The sequence below is a fragment of the Rhipicephalus sanguineus genome, chromosome 2, assembly GCF_013339695.2.
Source record: "Rhipicephalus sanguineus isolate Rsan-2018 chromosome 2, BIME_Rsan_1.4, whole genome shotgun sequence".
In the NCBI taxonomy this organism is placed as follows: domain Eukaryota; kingdom Metazoa; phylum Arthropoda; class Arachnida; order Ixodida; family Ixodidae; genus Rhipicephalus; species Rhipicephalus sanguineus.
In genome coordinates, this window is record NC_051177.1 from 25,869,596 (window position 1) to 25,888,908 (window position 19,313).

General features: G+C 44.0%; 1 protein-coding gene across 2 annotated transcripts in view; it reads right to left on the minus strand.

Moving 5' to 3' along the window:
• LOC119382572 (beta-alanine-activating enzyme) overlaps positions 1-19,313 on the minus strand; it is a 54,995-nt gene that overhangs the window by 11,978 nt on the left and 23,704 nt on the right. For both annotated transcript variants that reach the window (XM_049412241.1, XM_037650332.2), the window contains 6 exons: positions 17,339-17,528; positions 16,472-16,701; positions 14,647-14,744; positions 8,671-9,048; positions 4,927-5,024; positions 310-785 (listed from right to left, as the gene is read on the minus strand). In XM_049412241.1, the coding sequence (XP_049268198.1) occupies positions 310-785; positions 4,927-5,024; positions 8,671-9,048; positions 14,647-14,744; positions 16,472-16,701; positions 17,339-17,528 (1,470 nt within the window). The remainder of the gene's footprint in view (positions 1-309; positions 786-4,926; positions 5,025-8,670; positions 9,049-14,646; positions 14,745-16,471; positions 16,702-17,338; positions 17,529-19,313) is intronic.

Genomic DNA, 19,313 nt, shown 5'->3' on the forward strand with positions numbered 1-19,313 from the left:
ATTTTTGTTTTAATATTTGATATATACCACTAACAGAGTTCTAAAAGAAAGGAGTAAATGTAGATGAAACATCAGCATTCTGCAATATCAAAGGAGCAAAGTACTAAATGGGTATAGAGCAGCGCTGAATGAAAAGTTCACACAAGTAAACTTTACATGACTGACTTTTTCGACTTTCGTGCTTTTAAAATTTTTCCAAATGACACTGCTACACAGAGTGCAGCACTGTATTGCCCTCCAATTGCTTTAGGCAATTTCAGTACTTTACTGCAATTATAGTTAACTATAACAAACAAAAGCGAGGCAAACCTTTCATAGCTGACAATGAGAGGAGATGCATCTATGCATTTCTGCAGGTCATACTTCCACCTTTCAGAGAAAGTTGGCCTCTGAAAATCACGGTCAGCTGTCGTCCTCGGTTGATGACAGCTCTCAGCACAGCAACAACGCTGCCAAGTTTCAAACCTTGTTATGCATGTAAAACAAGATGAACGCTTCACGTGCGCAGATTCAGGCGACACGCTCCATGAAGGTACGTGTAGTTTTGCTCTTTTTGCAGGAATGGGGTAACTGAGTTGTTTGTGGCTTTCTGTCATGGCGTACAAATATTTCTCGACATCCGAGAACTTCTCATTCAGAATCTTGTCCACAAGAAGTGGCAGAGGGATGCCTGAAGCAAACTCCAGTTCCTGTGAAATACTCACAGCACCCAGTGAGTTTCCACCAGCAGCAACAAACTCTGAATCCCCACAAACAATTGCGCTGTCATTTCTTGTTGTTGAGGTCTGGAAAAGGAAAGAAGGGACAATGTTTAAAAGATATGTCGCAGCGAATGCTATCAGTTGTTTCTCACAAAAATTGAATTTGACCAACAGAAGCCATGCACTTAGATTTAAGTCTATATCTATTACCGTATTTACTCGAATCTAACGTGCACCTTTTTTTCGGCAAAACGAGTCCTAAAATCGCATGCGCGCTGGAATCAAGTACAGAAAAAAAAACTCTGTTATTGTATTGCCATCGGCATTTCAATATGGCCGTCTCCTACGCGCCTCGGCTATTTCTGCCATTGTTTCAGTTCGTACGTGTGCTGAGGAGTTTGTCATCCCGTTCTGCGTTCACATCGACGGCATGGAAGTGCCAACTCCAAATACTCGACAAGTGCACCACGATGTCGCATTTAAAAGAAAAGTTATTACATGTGCAGAGACGGACAGAAATCGGGCCGCATCGCTGTCGTTCGGAGTTCCCGAAACGTGCGTCCGAGACTGGCGCAAACAGAAGCAGAAGATTTTTTACAGCAAAGCTTCACGAAAATGTTTCAGTGGACCAAAGGGCCAGTTTCCCGAAATCGAAGAGCGTTTACAGAGACAAGGAGTTGTCCGACAGCGACGAGGACTGATCCATTACGCGACTCGTATCGCCGCCGTAGTGGTGACAGTTTTAGCGGCAAGGCCCGCTGTTTGACTTAGTGTTTTATTTTTTGAAACTTTAGTTATTTAAAACCCAAATACTTGTTCTTCGGAATGTGCGAAGGTTGATTCCTACGGACTTTTTTTGTTCTTTTTTCTCACAAAAAATGGGTGCACGTTACAATCGACGTTTTACTTTTTTTTTTGGCCACGGAAAACGGGTGCGCCTTACCATCGAGGGCGCGGTAGAATCTAGTAAATACGGTAACTCAGAGCCCTACTACATTGTGCCATGTAATCATATCGTTGTTTTGTCAAGTAAAACCCAAGAATTTAATCTATCAGGTGCATTCGTGTGCTTCAGTAAGTCACAATGAATGTGAATGCACATGTACGTAGTGCTGTTCATTTTTAAGAGCAATGACTGCTACAGAACAGTGTCCAAGTGGTCCGTTTAAGCCTCACTTTACTATAAGTGTGGGAATATACAAGAAAAGACACAGCTAGCACTGAACTTACAATTGCTGAACCCTTAAGCTGGCACTTAACAGATTGATTGACTAATTGACTGCGCTTTACGTATTCATGGAACACAATGGTTATCAAACGTCATAGTCAACAGCTTTCAATTACACTCAAACCTCGATATAACGAACACAGATATAACGAACTATTGGTTATAACGAAGTAAACAAAGAATAGCCTTGGTAATTGCTACAGTGGTTCGAATGTACGCTTATAACAAATTTTTGGATACAGCGAAGTTATTTTCGTGTCATATGCAACTTTGCTATAATGAGGTTTCAGTGTACTACTGACCACTTTTCTTGAATGTAAACCTGATTCTTGGTTAAGACCTTGTATTCCTCCCAGGGTGTTGGAACGAAATGTTTTTCATTTCAGTTTTAGTTTCGTTCCACCACAAAAGGTTCCGTTCCGTTTCTATTGCGGAACGAAAAAGAAAATGTTCCATAACGTTTTTTTTTTTGTGCAAAAACTTGAAGTTAAGGTAATCACAAAAAACATTGGATTTGTGATATAGTTACTTGCCCTCTTCTTAAGAAAGTGGGACAGGGGTAAAATACATTCTTTTCACATTCTTCAGAGGAGCGGAAGTAATTGTACCATGAATTCCCACCAACTAACCCAAACCAGTATACCCTTCAAAGTCATAGTACCTATTATCTCAAAAGTCAATAACGATTTTTTTTTTTCAGGCTCAATGCTTTGTGTCAAGGGAGTGAGCACGGTCTCAGAAGCAACCCATTCTTGAGTGTACTCTCTTACGTGCGAGACTGCTGCTCTGATAAAAAGAATCGCCAGGCCTGCACGGAACACCCAGCACAGTCACAGCGAACGCTGGAAGAGCGGCCTTTCTAGAGCCCATTGTAGACTGTCTTGGGGCAACTAATACAAATACACAGGCAAGGTACCCACTACGCCATAAATCATCATAATTTTTCTGAAGTAGCAAAGCACCCACTATGCCATTTTTCGTCATTTTTCCGAGAATCGTGGTACCCGTTACACATATGTAAGGCATTATGTGCACTTTGTGCTGTGGCTGATGATGATGAAGAATTATGGCTGATCCCTTTGTAATGGGTTGGAAGCATTCAATGACCGACTCGTTTTGCAATTCGCATTGTGTGACACCAGGTTGTTATTTTACTCTTCTGCCACGCTATATTACATGCATTAACACGATTCCTTGCCCGACGTGACGCCTGTATAGAGTATTCTTGCGAAGAAGTTACAAGCACCAGCGTGGTACTGTGGTGGAATACTCGACTGCCACGCAGAGGGTGCGGGTTAAAATCCCATCCGATCCTAGAAATTTGTTTCTCATTTCATTGTTTCTTATTTCACGCGATAGCAGTTACAGACACCGGTGGTGGTGGACAACTATGGCACCAAAATCGACTGTTGTGATCTCATAACAGCTTTTGTTGTAACAAACTTCAGCGCCGACAATGCCCTCTCCACGCTGGCCCGCGTGACAGGCGCGCAAAGGTACACTTACATTAATATAAACATCTTTGGTTGCCACTGTTTTCGTTTTTCGCACAATTTCAACATATCTTTGCTTTAGAGTTCCTGCCTGAGGTACGCACTAATACTGTACCCTGAGATATGCATAACTGCTCACGTTGCATGACCTCAGCTGTTCCGGATTGCCAAGTTTTCTCGTGAACCGAAAAACGATTAAAAAAACATGGCTGATCCCTCCGTCATAGGAATCGGTAAAACATGAAAGTGAAACGTGTCTACACAGAAGTAGTGCTTATTCTGTAGTGATATATGAGAGCTTGTACAATGTCTATTCGTGCTTGGCAGCTAAAGCACCGATTGGCGTGAATGCATTCATGTTTACACCTAGTTTGTAGAGGTTCTTAGCTTTACCCGCAAACGCCTGCGTCCCACTGGCCTCTATCTCGCTCCACCAAGGCACGACATTCACACGTCGAAATCATGTCCTTTCTGCAACACGCATTGCAGCAGTTTTGTTAGTTGGTGCTCTCGCAATCGAACTAGTCGGCGGCGGAGAAATGCCGTTGGTGCATGTGGAAGCTGCACTACTCCGATGAGCCGGCGCACGCTCACATGAAGCGAAAGGCAAAGAACGTCACTGCGTCTAGGGTGCCTCGGCGACGCCAGTGTCCCTTGTTGGTATCGAGACGCTTTAACCATGAACTCCAACATCGCGCACAATCTCGGAGTAGGCGCTAGTAAGTGTCGATCGTGACGCATTACTTCTTCTCACCTCTCACAGATGGCGGCACCGCCCCCGCTCTGCCCCGCCTATCTACACCGCCAACAGAGAGCATTGTGCGAGAGAGAATGTGTGAAAGATATAAGGCACGTTCGTGAGGTGTCCAGCATCTGCCAAGCTAGCTTAGTTGGTTTAGCGTCGAGCGCTTACCGTCGCGACCGCAGCGTCGTGGGTTCGATTCCCAGCAGCGGATCTTTTTCTTGGTTTTTTTTCTTTCTCACCCATTGGCGTCCATTTTATGAACGTCATATCCGGTAACGGAAGTACCTGGTGGACCTCGACATAAAACACTTTCGTGTTAAAAATTTCGGTTTCACTCCGGAATGAAATAATAGATAAAGTTTCGGTTACGTTTTTGTTCCGGTCAAAAATATTGTTTTTCTTAATTCCGTTTTTGCTTTTCGTTCCGTTCCGGCACACTGATTCCTCCTCTACTTGAATGTAGTCAAAATAACCTGGAATTGAACTTGGTGACTTCATGCTCACCAGCAAAATGCCACAGCCACAAAGTGGGAAACAAAGAGAGCACCCCTGATTCTGCTTAATATGGACATCATGATGTTGCTATCACAAGCTGTGAACGTGCCACCAAAGCCTTTGTTATATGCTCATTAACAGGTGGCACTATGTGGATACAAATGGTTCTTGATGCAGGAGGAATAACCTATTGCGAATAGGAAAAGGGGAAGCAGAGGGTAGCTGTGACCAAATACACATGTGTACATTTTTTGGTAAACTTACATTCCAAAGTCTGGCCAATAACATATGAAGATCTGGGAAGGAACCTTGCAGTCTTCGTTTCTTCTGGTAGGCTACCAGGGCTTCAACATCTATTTTTCCTGCAAAACAAATCAGAATCACACCCTTCCATTAGACTCTGAGCCCTAAACATGAATAGAAAGCTGTGTTGCAAAAAAAAAAAAGGTCTGCTTAAAGATTGCTACCATGCTATTTTACAATGCCACAAACTGTTGAGGGCATTGTATCTGGCAGTGCACAAATCCCTAAGTAAAGTACAATAACCAGCCTTGTTTCCTAATCTGTCACTGTTATACAATGTGTATGAATACACTATTTATGCATTAAATGCCAAGAATCAACAAACCTTTTCCATAAACTTTGTGCATTATCCACAGAGGACTATGATCCATGGCCTAATGACTCATGGCCGCTTAATAATGCTGCCAACGGCCCTCTAAAATCCCTTTCTGCCAAATAAATTTTCTACGCACTCACTAAAAAAAGAAACATAGAAAGCTGTGCACTTAAGTTTCAGCACTGGACCATGGCCGATAAGTTTGCGGCATAATAAATGGAGAGTAAACACATTAAAGTATGCACTGAAGGTTGATGAAGCTGGCTAAAATGCCTACAAGGGATTACAGGGATCTCAAATGGCCTCACTCAAAGTTGGAGAAGAAATAAATGACTTTGACAAAGTGTGTCAGTGGACAGGCAAATAACAAGCAGGAAGGCAAAAGCCCAAGTGCACATTTAGTAACCTAGGCAATGCCAGCCGCAGCTTAGGCATGGAAAAAAATACAAATAAAATGCACATACAACGCACTATGTGACAAGCAGGACAGATGAACGCTGTCACGCATACCCTTTTTCCACTTAGGTATTTGAAGATTAAGTGCGGAAATATGCTGAGCACATTCTCAGACCTACCAATGCACAGTGGCACCGAATGTGCAGTCAACTGCAACAATTTATGGACCACGCGGGTGTAAGCAAAACTGCCTGTCCGCACAACCTAGCAGTGCACCATCTACTGTCAACCGCATGATAGGCTGGAAATAGGTCTTGTTATTCACTCGCAGTGGCATCCCAATTTTCAATTGTCATGGAGCCAGGGTGTCGGAACGAAATGTTTTTCGTTTCAGTTTTAGTTTCGTTCCACTGCAAAAAGTTTCGTTCTGTTTCTGTTCCGGAACGAAAAAAAAAAATGTTCCGCAACGGTTCGTAACGTTTTTTTTGTATGCAATAATTTGAAGTTAAGGTAATCATAAAAAAACATTGGACTTAGTTACTTGCCCTCCTCTTAAGAAAATGGGACAAGGGTAAAACACGTTCTTCCCACGCTCTTCAGAGGTGCGGAAGTAAGTGTACCAAGAATTCCTACCAACTAGCACAAACCAGTATACCCTTCAAAGTCAGAGTATTTATTTTCTCAAAAGTCAATTACGATTCTTTTTACGGGCTCAATGGTTTGTGTCAAGGAAGTGAGCACGATCTCAGAAGCAGCACGTCATTGAGTGTACTCTCTGATGTGCGAGACTGCTGTTGTGACAAAAAATCGCCAGGCCGGCGCAGAACACACAGCCCAGTCACAGCGAAAGCTAGATGAGTGGCCTTTCTAGAGCCCGTTGTAGACTTTCTTGGGGCTACTAATACAAGTACATATACAAGGTACCCACTACACCATACATCATCGTAATTTTTCTTAAGTAGCGAAGCACCCACAATGTCATTTTTCGTCATTCTTCGGAGAATCGTGGTACCCGCTACACATCTGTAAGGCATTATGTGCACTTTGTGCTGTGAGTGATGCCAATGAATAATTATGGCTGAGACCTTTGTAACGGGTTGGAAGCATACAACGACCGACACGTTGCGCAATTCACATTGTGTGATGCCAGTTTGTTATTTTACTCTTATTCCACGCTATATATTACATATGTTAACACGATTCCTTGCTCGACATATGACGCCTGTATAGAGTATTTTTGCGAAGGAGTTACAAGCACCAGCGTAGCACTGTGGTAGAATACCCTAGTGCCAGGCAGAGGGCACAGGTTACTCTGATCCTAGAAATTTGTTTCTCATTTAAATTTTTCTCATTTCACGCGGTAGCGGTTAGGGACACCGGCGGCGGCGGACAACTATGGCGCCAAAATTGGCTGTTGTGATCTCATAACAGCTTTCGCTGCAACAAACTTCAGCGCCGACAGTGCCCTCTCCACGCTGGCCTGCATGACAGGTGCGCAAAAGTCCACTTGCGTTAATATAAACATAACTGATTGCCACTGTTCTCGTTTTTCGTACAATTTGAACATTGCTTTAGAATTCCTGCCTGAGGTACGCGTGAATACTGTACCCTGAGATATGCATAATTGCCCACGTTGCATGACCCCAGTTATTCTGGTTTGCCATGTTTTCTCGTGAACCGAAAAACGATTGAAAAAATTTCGGTTTCACTCCGGAACGAAATAATAGATAACGTTTCGGTTACGTTTTCGTTCCAGTCAAAAATATTGTTTTTTTCGTTTTTCGTTTTCGGTTTTCGTTCCATTCCGACACCCTGCATGGAGCACATTGTTAGTTTGTTGTTTTCACATAACCTGTTCATTCGCGGCAGGGCCGTACCCAGGGATTTTTTTCGAGGGGTGTTTGTGTGTAGAGCAGCCAACTTTGGCAACTCGTGGTCGCTGTGAAGGCATGCAAATATTTGACTATCACCCGAAAAGTTAAAGAATGAAAAAATTTTGGGGGGTGTCATAACCCCCTCAAACCCCCCCTAGTTACGGCCCTGACCTGCGGTAAGGCCATCACTCTCTTATTTCGGCAGCAGAATCACAGCAATCATGGTGTGACTCAAGTTGTGTGCCATTTGGTATATACATATCATTTTTTGCGAAGGGTTGCAACTGATAACAGTTATATCGATATTCTGCTCTTGAGGCACAAGCACGTAGCTATCACCGCCAATGAGTGTGTTGCAATAAAAAAATAAAGATATAAAATATTTGTGCCAAGTGAGAATACAGACTGATTAAGGAAGGAATGCGTCTTGGGCGTAACACTACTGTCGATCACTGCTGACACAGTGCAAATGTTGCACAGAGGTTGTTGTCCACGTGGTTGCATGGTCCATAAGCTTTTGCGGTTGATTGTACATAAGCGAAGTTTTCATTAGCAAAATTAAGGCAAATTTTCTACATGGTCTTAACTGGCCACATTATCATTCTGATCGTGCATAAGCAACATTTACAGTTACAATGAAAAGCTCTTATGCATCCCTCATCCTTCATCACGAAACACAGCACAGTGGTCACTGAAAACCACTGCACTAATGTAAAAATGCATGCAACAATCACATCACCTTAGTAATCAAGCCATAGAGGCAATTAAGTAATTACAAATTAATATTTGTATTAGCACTTAGATACAGCATAAGATTAAAGTACAACAACTTTTATTATTTTGTAATACTAAGCAGTGGTTACAGTAAATATTAATGGTGGGATATGTTACTAGAAAGGTCTATACATGAGCAAGACAAGGGTGACTTGAAGTGCTTTGAATCCACCCACCAACAAAGTGAGCAGAAACTGAAACAACAGCAACACTGAAATGCCTGAAAAATTTTTGCAGCCCAGTGACATTTGTGCCTTTACTAAAGTGACAAACACCACAATAAAAACGACTGTTCTCACAGAAAGCATGCAGCTTAGGCTAACACAACAAAAAGCAAGCACACACCGTGGCTTGTGAGTGGCCATCTGGGAACAACTTCAACCTGGAAGGGACATTGACACTCCTTTTGAAGCCTTTGTATCAACTGTCTAGTCACAGCTTGGTCAATGCAAGTAGGGTGCAAGATCAGAAAGAAGTACAGTGTCCGTTCTGCTTTAGAGAAGTAGGTATGGCAACTTTGTATCATTCCCATTTCCAGGAGCTGTGTCGCAAGGTATGGAGGGTTGATCTTCTTGCCATGATACTTGAAGATAGAGTCCTTCCTTCCTAAGAAAATTAATCCATCGGAAGATTTCCTGACCCTGTCACCAGAGCAGCGCATTTGGCAGGGATTCAGATTTTTCCACTCTTCATTTCCAACCAGGCAACGCCGTGCAGATCCACCTGTATGCAAGAGAGGCGTATACCTCTAGCACGAGACTGAAGGCACAGAAACACCGGAGGCTGTGACTGGAACCTGACAGACAAAAGGCATAGCAGAACAGAAAAACTAAACTGTAGCTTTATGCTCCTCTGAAGAATGTAACAACCTTTCATTTCAGAATATTGTACAGTCGATCCCGGATATATCGAACTCGGATATATCGAATTATTGGCTATATCGAACAGTTGAGAAATCCCCTTGAATTTCCCATGCAAAAGTATGGGGCTGGTGTGCACGTATATCGAACTCCCGCACAGCGAAATATCCGCTATATTGAACGCTGCCCCGCGCCGAAGCCCTGAAAGTGCATTTATCCTAACAGATATTCATCATTTTTCGGTTCCTCGTCAGTTCCAGTCCCTCGTCGCGCGCAGGTGACGAAACTGCGTTGCTTTAGTTCGTTGCGCAGCGCTTGTCAGTTCACCGGTATACTTGACGCGCGATCCGCAGGTTTTAATGCATGGGCTAGTGTTTTTCAAAGAGGCTTATTGCCGAGGGCACCAAAATGAGAATTCGAAGTGACTTGGCAGCCTTGTTGTAATGTTTGTATAGGCACCGTCCACTGACCAGAAGGAGCTGCGTTGCTCGCTGTGGGCCGTCTCAAGTTGGCTGATATTGGCCGCTAGGGGCAGGCAGAAAACAGACGCTCACAGGCGTCCTCCCTTTTGGCCCGGCTACTGTCTGCACACTCATGCAGAGGCGGAGGGACGCGCATCGCGTTTGATTTTGTCCCTGGGCCGTCTCAACGTTGATTTCTTTATCCGCTAGGCTGTGCGTTCTGGCGCTGCAGTCACACGTGAGAACTCGACTGCACGGTGCCTATTCTCTTCCTTGTTTGTTCGCGCACGATGGCATGCGGGCCTGCAAAGCATGGCCTTCGAGATCCGCAACCTCGTGACGTATTTTTAGTGTTTTCGGTTTTAAAATGCAGATCTCAGAGGCTACGCTTTTTTACGCATTTCTCGCCAAAGTAGTGGCTGCCTTCTGCAAAGCCACAAGTGCCATCGGTATCGCCAACATGTCGACGGTGGAGAAATGTTTCTTTTCTCGCTCCGTTCTTGATAAATCGTCATTCGGGAGTCGAACTAAACATTGTCCCGCTCGTAGCGATAAAAATGATGACCGGTGCTTGGAACAACGTCAACTAAAGCACCGTCGTGCACTGTTTCCTTACGGGCCTTGGTGCCAGGTGACGACTTTGGGCGCGTCATGACCGCCGACTACGGCGTACGGTGCGTCAGTGAATTTTGCGACTTATTAGCGTTTCCGGGCGCCGTATAGGACGGGAGCACAGCGAGTGACTTTGTCGGTGCAGATAACGACGTAGCTGTTTCTGATTGCATCGATGCCGAGATCATAGCTGACGTTGCCGGTGCTGCGGAAATGGACCCATGCGGTTTGAAGATGCCAGCCGCCGCTGCCACCGCTAAACCCTTTACCGCGCTACGGAGCTCGCATCAGCGTTCAGCGTCGATCACCGCTGTTGCGGCCGAAGGTGTTGAATTTACTTATCTGGAAAGCTTCAATGATATTGACGATGACTTGGTAAATTCACGGCGCGCAAGGAGCAAGACAAGTTTATGGACTATTTGCATGCGAAATAAATTGCGCTAACTTGCAAAGAAGAAGTTCTCGCCTTGTTCTTTAGCAAATGTGAGCGAATCGTTCGCGCTTTTTACGATTTCGGAAAACTGTGTCGAGGCCTGCAGTGCTTTCATTAAAGCCTTAAATACGCATATTTCGTTTTTCGAATTATCGATATATCGAACTATTTCGCGGTCCCCTTCGAGTTCGATATATCCGGGATCGACTGTATCTGTTGCGAGTGTGGGTTCTTAAGGGTCATTCCACGCCAAACGTCCCAGACATTGCGCTCGACCCTCTCCAAATGTATTGTAAAAAATTGTGGACGTTCATATCAGTGCACTATTTGCCCTCGGAAAGTATTTTTTGGAAAAAAAATTTTTCTTGTCTGTTACAGTGATTTGAATTTTGCCGTAGTGGGTGAAACATAGGTTGCGAAAAAATACTCTAAAAAATACAATACTTTACGGAACGCCCTAAATATCTGCTGTTTACTTGAAAAGGAATGGCACTATCTTATTATCACCCATTGACGACCACTACTTTGTCTCACGATGTGCTTTGTGGTGAAGCAATGCTGCAATTCTGCGCCCATTTTGACTATTTTTTAAAAATTCTACGAATATTACAGACAAAATAGGACTATATCACATTGCTGGATAGTTGGCAGTAAGCGTGTCAAAAAAGTATTGAAGTCGATGACCGAGTAGTTTCGAAGTGGAAAGGGCGCAAACATTGAAAAATGTGTGAAATGCTCCACGTTCAGGCACATGTAGAGTGGTGATGCAGTCCAAGTAAAAATGCACGCTTGGTCTCGTTGGGAAGAGTAAACAAAGGAGATTTATTTGTGAAAGTTTCATCGGAGTGTTTTTCGTTTTTGGCGAGAAACAAAAATTTATGTTGAGCGTTCGCGGCGTGCCTGGGCGCGGGCCCGTAAGTCCGCTTCACTGCGCCGCCACTGTTCCTTGGGGCAACGGAAGTATGCAACGCCCACGCGGGTGGCACGATCGTGTGCTGCTGTGAGTTTTCACGTTGCTGAAAACTTGCAAACAGTGTATATGGCTGGCAGAATGTTTCGGAAGGGCACTAAAGGCTGCCGGTTAGTAGTGGGAGCAGAGCACGATTTCATTGCCACGTCACTGCATGCACACGTACGACAGGTGCAGAGCTTGGGTTGTGTTCTCGATCTCTGTGGAGGTTGCAGTTCTTACTTCCGTTGCCGACGTATGGTCTTCGGACTCTTCGCCACTTGAAATCCCTGTGTTGCTGAATAGGTGGTGAGCCCGGCATTAAGAGTGGTCAGTGATGATGGCACGAAAAGGTGAAACGTGCGCGTACCTTTGAGTGAGATCGTATACTCAAACCTTGCTGAGAGGTCAACTTCCTGCCACGCTGCATGCGATGCTTTCATCTTAGTAATCTCCTTGCGATTACTAAGCGAAGGCGATAGACATTTAAAAGGACGCAGCCGCCTTAAAGGCAGCTTCGTCCTTTTTTATATTTATCGCTTTCGGTTTCCGTTGCACAGGCTCTCCATCTAAAATATGACACGATAGCAGTATACACACCATTTGCAATGTTTATCTTATTACGCGCTGCCAAGGGAAGCGGCCGAAAGACGAACCTTCGAGTGCCGCGTGCTCGCTCGGCGACGCGATCACCGGAGCAAAGTTCACCTCTGCCGAAGATCCGAGCTTAAGAATACGTAGCACCATTCGGCTCCGAAGCACGAATGGCGCGAGTCACGTTCAAGCGAGCTGCCCATAAAAAAGAATTATAAGTGTATTCCCGGTGACTATTAGCCACTTTTATTATATAATAATATATTTTAAACAAACCATCACTCGTTTTCCCTGACACTTCGTCGGCGGCACTGCGGAAAGCCGAATAATGCGTGTCGAAACGAGAAAACTCACAGCAACACATGATCGTGCCACCCGCATGGGCGCTGCATACTTCCGTTGCCCCAGGGAACAATGGCGGCGCAGTGAAGCGGACTTACGGGCACGCGCCCAGGCACGCCGCGAACGCTCAACATAAATTTTTGTTTCTCGTCAAAAACGAAAAACACTCCGATGAAACTTTCACAAATAAATCTCCTTTGTTTACTCTTCCCAACGAGACCAAGCGTGCATTTTTACTTGGACTGCATCACCACTCTACATGTGCCTGAACGTGGAGCATTTCACACATTTTTCAATGTTTGCGCCCTTTCCACTTCGAAACTACTCGGTCATGGACTTCAATACTTTTTTGACACGCTTACTGTCAACTATCCAGCCATGCGATATAGTCCTATTTTGTCTGTAATATTCGTAGAATTTTAAAAAAATAATCAAAATGGGCGCAGAATTGCAGCATTGCTTCACCACAAAGCACATCGCGAGACAAAGTAGTGGTCGTCAATGGGTGATAATAAAATAGTGCCACTCCTTTTCAAGTAAACAGCAGATATTTAAGGCGTTCCGTAAAATATTGTATTTTTTAGAGTATTTTTTCGCAACCCATGTTTCACCCACTACGGCAAAATTCAAATCACTGTAACAGACAAGAAAAATTTTTTTTTCCAAAAATACTTTCAGAGGGCAAATAGTGCACTGATATGAACGTCCACAATTTTTTACAATACATTTGGAGAGGGTCGAGCGCAATGTCTGGGACGTTTGGCGTGGAATGACCCTTAACTGAAGTGGCACGTGTTTAAGTACGACTGCAACAAGCTAGAATTAGATGTGCTGCTCAGTGCATCAAGTGGAAGGAAATGGTTACCGTATATTGCCGATTATAAGTCGACGTTTTTTTCATAAAATGACCTTCCAAAGTTCGGGGGTTGACTTATAAACGGAGTCGACCTATACACGGAATCCTAAAGTCGACTTATCTGTGGGGTCCGACGAAAGGTCGTCGTCCTCGGATTTCCTGCTATTCGACGCATCGATAACATCAGCCGCAGAGGCATCGGAGTGGCGGCAACAGCTATCTCCCAACGCGCGCGCGCCGCTTCCGGAGCCGGACATTTTTGCGATCTGCCACGACGATCACGAAACTATAGCGAAACCACACGAGGTGAAACTACGGAGCGCGTTTGAAAATCACCGCCGTGCGGCATTAATGCAAACTGCTTGGGAAACACGGTCTCGAAAGCAGCATTTCAAACCTTTGACAGAGGGTGAACGATGCTCTATGAATAAAGAGGAATTTACCTTGTGATGCGCCCTGCAGTTTTGTTTTCATACAATAGAAACGATTCGTTGACTAACCATCGGCGTCCGTGTGGGCTGGTAACACATTGCGGGGAACTAAACCACATGACCGGTCACATGCGCCCACAAGGCGTCTTCGCATCTTTTTGCACTCACGCCTGTTCGCCATTTCTGCATTTCACTTTGCTTGCGAGCAGTGGTGTGCGCAATTTGCGACGCTGCCAAATAAACGCCAAGATGCCACCGCTACGCCGGCGACAGTACAGCGCTGCTTTCAAGAGGCAAGCGATCCTCTACGCAGAGTCGGAAAGCAACGTTGAAGCAGGGCGCAAGTTTGATGTGTCGGTAAAATGCGTGAGGGAATGGAGAAAACAAAGCACCAAGATCTTCGCATGCGCTGCTACACGCCGTTTCTTTTGCGGACGAAAGTCTGGATGATACCCTGCCGTTGAGGAGGCGGTTCGAGATTGGGTTCACGATCACCAGGACCCGTTCCGACGGCGAGCAGCAGCAGTGGATCACACGATAGTAATGACCGTGACTGCGTCCTGCTCTCAAGCGACGACGAGTCGTAAGCAATGTTTCACGGGCAAATAAATGTTTCTTTGCATCACTCACTCTTCTGAAAAACTTATTGGTGATCTATGGCCGCAGCATGAGGCTGTGTTCGTAGTCAACCTTTTTTTCCCCTAGAAGGGGTTGCAAGTTGAGGCGTCGACTTATAATTGGCAATATACGGTAGTATTAGCCGATCTAAATGAGAGATCTTACCAACAAAAAGAGTGCCCTCTCCTTCTTGAACGAGTGCTCCAGAATCATCTCTCACTTCCAACAGTGTACCATCCAGTGGTGTTCCCAATGGTATAACTCTGAAAAAGCACAATGCAGTATGAATGCGTAGGTATTGAGCATAAGAATGATGTCACAAATTGACATTATTTACTCATTCTCACATCCGTTATACAGTACAAAACAGCCTCTGCTTATCAATGTGGACATAAACATCTTGCGGTGAAGTTGCTACTGAAACTACTAGAAGCCCTAAAGAAAATAGCAAACATGCAAACAGTAAACAGCCTTCTTTCTTGATGTAGGTAAAGAGTGCACATTAGTCATGTCACCCTCAGCCTACTTATGTTGTAGTTTGCTAATTTATTCATTAAACCAAATACTCCGTTATCTGCACCAGTGATTTTCTTCTCTTGGCACCCATCATGCAAACCTAATATTACCTGGTTATCTATTCTACGCATTACATGGCCTGCCTAGCTCAATTTTCTTTTAATGTCAGTTAGTATGTTGGCTACCTTACTTGCACTCTGCTTCACATTGCCAGCCTTCTGTCCCTTAACTCTTTCAGGACCGCTCCCTTGGAGCATCGATCATAAATGATCGACGGGTTTGCACGTGCTGCCGAGTTCAAATTTTCCCGTGTTTTTACATTTATTGCTATTCAGCATCTAGTTTCATCACTAGACCTTTGGTTTCTGCATAGTTTTCCATTTTTCCTGACGGCAGCGATACGAGAGAGAGATTTGTGGGTAGCGGCGGTGGCGAACATAGCGGACCATGGCGTCGATCTCGCATCAGGCTGTGCAATGAAGCCGACGTGAGTCACATGATTCCACTGCTTCAACGGCAGATTTTTTTGGTGAATTGAGCAGCAAGGAGGCCGAAGATGACTTGAACAGCTCGGATTTAATTTTGGAGAGCGATTTGGATGAGGGTCAACCTGGGACTTCAGCCAGTACTCAAGGGTGGGCGTAGTTTCACATTCACTTCTCTCGCGTGTAGCCAAAGAGGCTTGCTGTTTGTACACATTTAGTATTTCTGTTTGGTAGAGTCTCAACAAACTTTTAGAGAAGAGCTCATCCATCAGATTCTCAATCTTGACGATGCCAGGCCAGCCCACACTGCTCCACCTCCTACATTCTCATCCGTGAGGCATGTGCCCCACAAGCCAGAAAAAGTACAGGTACAAGAACTGCAAGCTCTGTTATGAGCAGAAGAAAACCAAGCTGAAAACAAATGTTTTTTTGCACTACATGTAAACTACATTTGTGTTTTGCTACTGCGTGGAACTGTTTCGTTGAGTGGTGCAAGCGCCATGGGGCACGAGTACTGCACTTGTTTAGAAGCACACCCATAAGAGTGCTGTAGATATGCATACCAAACTTTTCAAAGTAAGAAAAGAGGCAATGAGCCATGTTTTATATATCTTGTTTTTTTTTATGTAGTATTTTTGCTCAAGTATTTATGTTCATTCCAACTTTTTTACGTTGTCCTTGCAGCAAGTGTTCAGTAGGACATATTTTATTATTACTACATATAACCTTTATGTGTAATATTTCAATCTGTATGAAAGACCATTTCATTAGCTTCATTTTGATGTACGTAACAGAAATATAGGTCTATGACTCGATATATTAAAACAAAAACTTCTGACTCCCTTTCTCATTGCCTTTTTTAATGCCCTCCCGAAAGAGTTAATGTTATGCCTAACATTTCATTCCATTTATCGTTGCAAGGCCCTTAACTTTTCAAAATGAGTCATATGGATATTCAATGAACTATAAACATGGAGTTGTGTACATGCCCTGTGTTGGTAGCACTAATCCTATAGAATGTTGCCCAGCACGACACCTCTGTGATTCCATAGAGGTTGTAGATTGCTGTCCTGTTTCCTGGTTGTCTCCACAAGTTTATGCAGGCTCCAGAAGGGCACTCTTCACCACCAAGAGCCAAGACACGTAAGCACGAAGCTTCACTAAGCAGCAAGTTTTGGATGCGATCGAAACCAAGGCTTTGAACAAAGCTTGGTGTTGCCTGCGAAAACAAAACAAAAGAGTAAATGTGAACGTTTTCATGCAACTTTCCCAACTTTAAAGCTGCAATTCAGACTTTAGACATCTTGGAATGATTCACAAATGTGAGGTTAAACATTGTACGCAAGCCATGACTGCTCTAATTAAAGGTGTACACTGAAGCTATAGTCGGATACAACATTTGAAGGCAATGACATTTCCTCCTTATCGGTGGATGAATATGAATCTGAACCTATGGGCGCGCACTCTAGACTGACGTCATGAGATGGACGGCCGGTGACTCTGCCATCTGGTTCGTGAGCAGAACTATTTCTTCAGTCTCGAAGGCAATCATACTTGTCATCTGGGCAAGGCATCTCCTGCCTTCTTAAGTTGTATCTGGCTATGGCTATGCTCAAGATAGGCGTTGGTTCCTTTTTTGACACTTAAAGTGGCGACCCATGAAGTAAAATGCATTCCTACTTATTTCACGTCTATCTTTCCTTGTTTCGTACTTCTTTCTGTGTTGCCTTACTCGTGACGTGACTGCATTGTATACAGCTATGTTATATGTGTCAAGTCAATCTGGGTTGCCATAACAAAATATCATAGAAAATTGTGATAGCTAGCAGGTGCAAATGAGACATGCCTGAACCTACCTGAATAACCGAGACTGAGTTGTCAACGAGGAGCTGTGTAACAGCTCGAGGGATGCGCTTGACAGCCTCAGATGTCAAAACCAGCTGAGCACCGGTTGTGAGAGCCAAAAAGATTTCTATGACACAAGGATCAAAAGTCATGGGTGCTGCCTGAAATATTATATCTTCTTTGGAGATGTTGAAGATGGACCTGTGACAAAAAAAAGGGGGGGGGGGTGTTTAGCATGCATTCATCTTGTACATGAAGCTTCTTTTGACAAGGAACAATGCATGCCTAGCAACTCTACAATAAAAAAAATGTATGCCTAAGCAGAAATAACACATGCATGTGATACACAGATATGAAATATGAAACATGGAAGTACCATGATATGTACAAACATCTGCTATCTCTGGTACCTCCTGCACTCACTTCAGTGTTTGCTCAGTATTACAGTTGTTATAATCTTGGACTTCAAGGCATCATGGGCAAGTTTTAGTCATTTTGGTGCTTCACTGCTTTATTTGCCTGAAACACTATCCCTGTTGGACAAACGAACAGAACCCTCTGCGTACACAGATAAATAAGTTATGGCTCACTGATGACAACATGCATAAACATTGTCACTCTATGCATGCTCAGGGAGTTGTTGATTAGTTAATTTTTGTGCACCAGATCCCCTTTGGTGCACCTAAAACAGCTACGTACAACTGACAAATGTGCTTTTGATGCAGTAAAAACAATACCCTGAAGGGAAATTGCAGTGGGAGAAACCTATTTGACATATTCAGGTGCATTAGGTTAACTTGGCTCAAAACAAGGTTTGCACTAGATATTGCAGGCTTAGTCATAAGCAAAAAAAAGAAAATGAATGGAAAATATTCTTACTTCATTCTTGTTCTTTTTAGTGTGTTTTGTTACTTCATCTTCATATTTGACATTTGCTAGCTCACAGGGGTTGAGCATACTAACAACAGCATTCAACTGCATTCAAGAATTTTGGTCATGATTTACCCAGCATAATTAGTCAGCAGCATTCGAGAGTGACCGTGCAGCTTGTACCAAGTTCAGTCATGCTTAACTCACTCCAATATGTGTGTCTGTGAAAGTGCTGAAAGCATATTTTGTTAAAAGTAAGCACAAACAATGGCTGTCAACACAGCTGAACACTAAAATGCAAAGCTACCATCGGTGTTAAGAAAACAGTAAGTCTTACATTGCCTCCACAGCTTCCTTTCAAAGGTTTGTGCAGTGACATCGTTCTACAAAACTCCACAAAGACAGTGGTCGAGATGGTAAATGAGCGCACCTTATACGTTATGTGTGCAGTATATCTATGTCTGTGAATGCACATGTAACCATCTAGGAAATGTAAAAATGGACTGACGAAACATAAATATTTAGGGCTCTATCTCATGACAATACATCTGCAATGTGATTCATGTTGAAGGATGTAAGAATGGGGTTGTTGGTGGCAATACGGGGCGAAACTTGCAGTGCACTGTGAAGGACACGGACATAGAACACGAAGGACACAGTCGTCCTGTCTTCGCTTTCTTCATCTCGTCCTTAAAGGGCTCCTAAACCACCTCCAATAATTTTTAAACATTTTAAGTTAAATGCATGCATCGAGTTCAGAATGCCGTCACGATCAACAATGCCTAATGCGGCAGCGCTACCAGTCGTGGGCGCCTCAGAAATTCCAAGAAACAATCCCTTCTCCTCTCCGTGCCTTTCGGCAATCCTCATCCCCTCAGCACTCGCCGTGACATCAACATGTCATCTGCTCGTCATTCACAATACCTGTTTGTCTGCTTGTAGGTACGTATGCTCGCTGCTCTTCCTCCTCAAACGGTGAGGAGAGACGAGCCGATGAACGGAGCATAGCGAAGGAAAGAGCGAAACGAGCGGGGTGGAGGGGGTGGGGGAATCTTTTGTATCATTAAATGCATGTAACTTCGCTATTACAGCACCGTTTTGAAAAATTCTCACAGC